A 5,543-nucleotide genomic window follows, 5' to 3' on the forward strand; every position below is an offset into this window, starting at 1 on the left:
CATCTGCAATTGTACGCAGTACAGAGGACATCCCCGCCCCATCGTTGCTATGGCCATGGCATCTGCAAATGTACGCAGTACAGAGGACATCCCCGAAAAGATACCGTGGCTGGTACAAGCTATTCTCACGCTCCCATGCGGGTCCGTGCGCCATCATTGCTCAATAAGAGCGGCATAGGTTTTGAATACAACACTTTGAAGCGATTTCGCCCATATCAAGCAAGGACAGTCAGTGCGCTGCTTAGATGGCTGCTACAGCGCGAACACCTCCAGCGTCTCCGAAATAATCGACCATTTCAACTGCGCATATTCGGGACATATTTTCTTGGGGGCGTCGTAACATGTGGGTGCAAAGGCCGCCCGCCCCCTGGACAGGTGGACAAGTTGGCTTGGGATGTTCAGGGCTGTGATGAAAAAAACATATTTTGTTTCCGAGGAAATATGGCTGTAGGATAAAAGCAAAATAATCTGAATTTGAGACAATATGTAGAACCCTTTGCATATTGCATTCTGTCCTCTGGCTGCCTGACGGGTCTCATCGTGCAGGGCCTGGAATTGACGTTTTAAAGAAAAATCCTGCTATAACCTAGGTGTGAAATACCTCCTCGGGCCATCCCTGGCTCAGAGCCATCTTGCCCTGAACGTGCACAAATGGAAGAACTGATCTTTTTCATCCACGCAAGGGCGATGCACCAGTCTTGGGTGCATGCTACGATTGGCCGTGTCACGTCCCCCCCCAGCGAAATCTCTAGCTTTATCCTGAACTTTTTGTCGTATCATGCACTGAGATCACTTTTCAAGTTCCTCTCACTCGACACCGGCAGATGGGTGTGCTCTACTCGACAGTCCTGGATCGCGTCATCGGCAAGAAAGAAATGCGCCTCTTCATGCTCGGCCTTTTTACTTTTCGTTTTTATTGACGCGGCTGGGGATACCACCATCTTGTACAAAAAATCAAACTGGGCCAAGTCGTCGCGACGACCCCCACGATCGGATTCAACCTTGAATCGGTCACGTACAAGAACATTCAGTTCACGGGTGTGTGGGCCATTGGCAATCGAAGCTGAGGGCGTCCAAGTGCGTTGAACATCTCCTTTTCCTTGACGACGACGACGACGACAAGGGAGAGAAGGCGAGGACCATTTCCATGGACTTGACGTCGTCAATGACGAGTTGCGGTATCATAGTAGAGCGATCGTCGGATGACATGGTCTATGGACTTGGAGCTCAACATCCAACGAGCGACGGCGCTACAGGCTTTGACGAGCTGCCGGTGGGCAGATGTGGCCACCAGAATGGGGAGCGCTTAGTATGACGACATCTTCCGGTTGTCGAAGGGGTGCAGGTTCTTGCCAAGATGAATAGAAGTTGCGACATGGTCAAACACTGTTGTACACACAGTCGCCCCTTGGCACGATGGAAGCGACTGAAAAAGTTGACACTCTTGTGCCTCAGCCAACGGCCAGGTGACATCACCGGCCGCTTGAACCGCTGCCTGCACGTGTTGGATGTCATCAAGGATATACCCCTTTCACCTCCCAACGGGGGATCTCAGGGAGAAATAGAATGAATTATGTCCACATACGCATCACTTTGTAGAGGAATACCCCGATCGAAAATGCGGCCATGACGTGGCATTGTACACGTCCATCACGACGTTGATGACACATTCGGCACAGAATGTGTCAACAATCGAGCACTTCCGAATTGCCAAACCATGTAAGGACGACGAAAGATCTTGGTGGCCAAGACTAAATTTGTCCCCTATTCAACGTCAAAGACCATCACATACAACGCACAGGAAAACGCTGTCAATCGGAAAACCATATCCTGAATAGCGATGCTGCGCCGTCAACTGAAACAATCTCGTCCTGAGTGTGGCATCATTGGTGGTCCCAGCGAGTTGTTTGGTTCGACTGGAACCGATCTTGAGCGGGTTAGGTCGCCATCCCACTCGGCGCGTACACAGAGTAGTATCCTAGCCGAACAATGCCGAATTCATACAAGCGCGACGAGCCTCACAATCCCTCGTCGGCTCCCTTACTCAGTTCGACAGCCATTGATCTATTGTTGTTTGAGGATTTATTGCTATATTCAAAGACCGTAGCGACGAGCCCCGCGGCAGTGTGTGTTCAAGACGCACGAACGCCCTGTCCGAGTTGGTTATACCTTCGAGCCCATCCGTGGCGACGAAGGCGAGGAATTTGCCACGTTGGGAGAGATGGACAACAAGAACGACAACCCCAAGCAAAACAAACAGTCTGGTCACCTCAACTTGGCACGAGCACCTTCTCCACGGTGCACTTGAACGTCCAAAGGTGAGCCAGGAAGCATCCTGGTTGCGATTTAAAACATGACTGCCAGGAAATGCAGATCGTCCGAGGTTACCAACGGCAGTGCTCAGTACAGTTCAAAGTTGACGGCGGCGGTGGGTGGGATGTGCCCGCGCCCAACATCATGTCTGTGCGCAGCCGCAACTCGTTAAATTCGCGCACGCTCAATTGCCTTCTTGGACGTGAACCATAGATGTGGCAAGTCGATTCCATAGGACGGTTGGGACGTTCGTACAACCGGTTCCTCCGTTCATGGTGCTGTGAAATTGTTTCACGATCCAAAGCATCCGAACAGGGAGGCAAGAGCAACGGTGCGAGCTGATCATGGACATGTGAATGGCAGTCGCTTGAGTACCATGGACAACGCCACCCAGAAACGATTTCACGTTACGGGTGCATCATCAAGTAAGAACCGGAACTCGCTCGATCAAGGACTGAAGGGGTTGAGACTGATGGCAAGAGTTAAAGACGTAGTCAGCCAATCCGATTCTGTCATGACGTTGACTCTATCGTGTTTCCAAGCTTTGTTGTCGAAAACGTACAATCGAGTCGCGGATTTCACGACTGCTCGATGTCCAGGAAACACTTCGAGGGATATTTGCCTTCTCATGCTCGGTCCCGATGGCGCTGGGATAACAACCGAACTGTTCAAATTTAGGCTAGGTGAAGCCTTCCCAACACAGCCGACCATGGGGTTCCACCTTGAAATAGTGACTCTATCGTAAGTTGCTTACACGACATTGGACGACATTGGGGTGCAAGACATCATGCGTCCGTGGTGGAGTAACTATTGTACCAACGCAATGCGGGGTGCTCTTGTCGAGGATGCCACTGACCGAGGCAGACCCACCTTAACGGGGACAAATTCCACCGACACCTGGCACAGGTGTTGACCTGCGGGACACCTGTTTCCATGTGTACGCCAACACACACCGCCTCCCGAACGTCATGACCACGTCAGAAATCATCGAGAAATGGCACTTAAGCGGTTGAGATGTCGGTCCAGGGGTGCTGCGCGCCTGGCAGAGGTGGATTGTACATGGGGCTCGCCTGGGTGTCGAATGCATTGCACTTGACGTCGTACAATGAAATTGTGTCGAACGCACGGATAGGTTCGCATGCGTTGCGATCGCTTTTGTTAAATGAGACGCTTCTTCGCTCGCAGTATTAACTGTGAGGTCAACGTTGGACTAGAGTCAAGTTGCAGAGTCAATTCTTCGGAAGCGGCAACGCGACACTGAGACGCTGTCGCCCCGACCTCAAAGGCTTGAATTCAAACAATTTCGGGGGCATCTAACTCATGGCGAACTTTGGGATGGTGGGGGACAAATGCACCTCAGAACACATTTGCTCTCTGGTGCACGTGGGTTGTGGTGTTCGAAGCGCCGATGTGATATCCAATTTCCGACCAATCCCATTCATCCACGACTGGGCGATGCAGTCTCGGGTGCATGCGTTTGATTGGTCCCTAGACAAACCTCGAGCATTTTGGAGCAACATGCACAGAGATCACTTTTCAACTTCCTCTCACTCGACACCGACAAATGGGTCTGCTCTACTCGAAAGTCCTGGATCGCCTCTTCGGCAAGAAAGAAATGCGCCTCCTCATGCTCGGCCTGGACGCGGCTGGGAAAACCACCATCTTGTACAAATTCAAACTTGGCGAAGTCGTCACTACGATCCCCACGATCGGATTCAACCTTGAAACGGTCACGTACAAGAACATTCAGTTCACGGTGTGGGACATTGGCGGCCAAGACAAAATCCGAGCGCTGTGGCGCCACTACTACGCCAACACAAACGGTCTGATTTTTGTCGTCGACGCCAACGATCGCAGTCGAGTGGCCACGGCCCGCGACGAGTTACACCGAACGTTAGCGCAAGACGAGCTTCAAGACGCGTGCGTCCTCGTGTTTGCAAACAAACAAGACCTCCCCAGTGCCATGAGCGCCTCAGAGATCACAGACAAGATGGGGCTGGCGGGATTGCGCAGCCGCCGATGGTTTGTTCAAGGGTGCTGCGCAACCAGCGGCGATGGCTTGTACGAGGGCCTGGACTGGATTGCAAAAGCGTTGGAGACGAAGGGCTGAATAGCCTTCGCCGTCCATTGCCGACAAAGCTTTAGTTACATCGTGTATATTTAGTTCAACATCCACACTGAGACCGTACTTGATTGGGAATACCGCAAGGAGCATATCAAACGTGGCTTTTGATGTCCGTTATTTCGTAGCATTGCAAAACGGCCTCCCAGGCGTGTAGGTACTTGCGTACTTCTGGTCCAGCCTCTCACCATTTGGAGCATGAGAGAACTCATGTGTGTGCCAATGCCGTGGGCGATGCGCAGCGCTTCGAATTTGCAGTACGTTGTTGTCGCGGAAGCAAGTGGTATGACCGGTGTCGAAGAGTTATAGCATAGGAATCTGAGGTAATTCATGGGTCGGAAGTGTCACAGGGAGCACAAAAACGTGGGGACAGAGCTAGAAAACAATCCGACAGCTGTGAGATTTGAACTCACGCGGGTGACCCCAATAGATTTCTAGTCTATCGCCTTAACCGCTCGGCCAAGCTGTCGCCATGGTTCACCAGGCATATGACGCGCTGCACTTGAAACATTTGATAACTGGCATGTGATCAAGGTACTTTATGTCGGAGCTGTTGTTGGCAACCAATACGATGAACCCCGGAACCCCCAAAAAGGCCGACCACCTCCAAAACATGATCTGTTTATATATATTCTTCCACTTGTATAGTTCAATATCACTTCAGAATGGTACTTCATTTTAAGTAATTGTAGTGCAGATACGAGAAGGACTGTGATTGACTGTCTGAAATGCTTCTAGTTTTAGCCAATCAAGTTGAACTAACTCATGCATGTGAAAACCGATTCGGAGTGGTTCAGTCGCGATGGACTTTACGCTGCTGCCACTCGTGGTTCCAAGCATAAAAAATAGTGATGCATTTTTATTCTTGAGTCCATTATATTTGTGCTCATTTTAATTGTGTTCATTGCTGTTTGCCAAATTATTTTTGATCACAATTTTTAATCCGCATTTTTTGCATATTTTTATTGATTGCATACAAATCCAAGGTATTTCGACAGTCCGAGAAATAGGCGCTCTCGTTTTTTCTTGTGTTGTTTTGAAGTAAGTTTATTGCGTTGTCTTGATTTTACAGTTGGTCCTTTTTCACAATTGCACTCGCATGAAAAAA

General features: G+C 50.2%; 1 protein-coding gene and 1 non-coding gene across 2 annotated transcripts; one reads left to right on the plus strand and one right to left on the minus strand.

The window, feature by feature from the left end:
* The first annotated feature begins 3,826 nt into the window (after nucleotides 1-3,826).
* Nucleotides 3,827-4,552, plus strand: H310_09748 (ADP-ribosylation factor 1). The gene has a single exon (XM_008875905.1). The coding sequence runs from the start codon at nucleotides 3,878-3,880 to the stop codon at nucleotides 4,421-4,423; it is 546 nt and encodes a 181-aa protein (XP_008874127.1). The 5' UTR covers nucleotides 3,827-3,877; the 3' UTR covers nucleotides 4,424-4,552.
* A 271-nt stretch (nucleotides 4,553-4,823) lies between these two features.
* On the minus strand, nucleotides 4,824-4,904 carry H310_09749. Its single transcript has one exon. It is a non-coding gene; the product is annotated as a tRNA-Ser (tRNA).
* Between the last annotated feature and the right edge of the window lie 639 nt (nucleotides 4,905-5,543).

Source organism: Aphanomyces invadans (genome assembly GCF_000520115.1).
Source record: "Aphanomyces invadans strain NJM9701 unplaced genomic scaffold supercont1.22, whole genome shotgun sequence".
NCBI lineage: Eukaryota > Oomycota > Saprolegniomycetes > Saprolegniales > Verrucalvaceae > Aphanomyces > Aphanomyces invadans.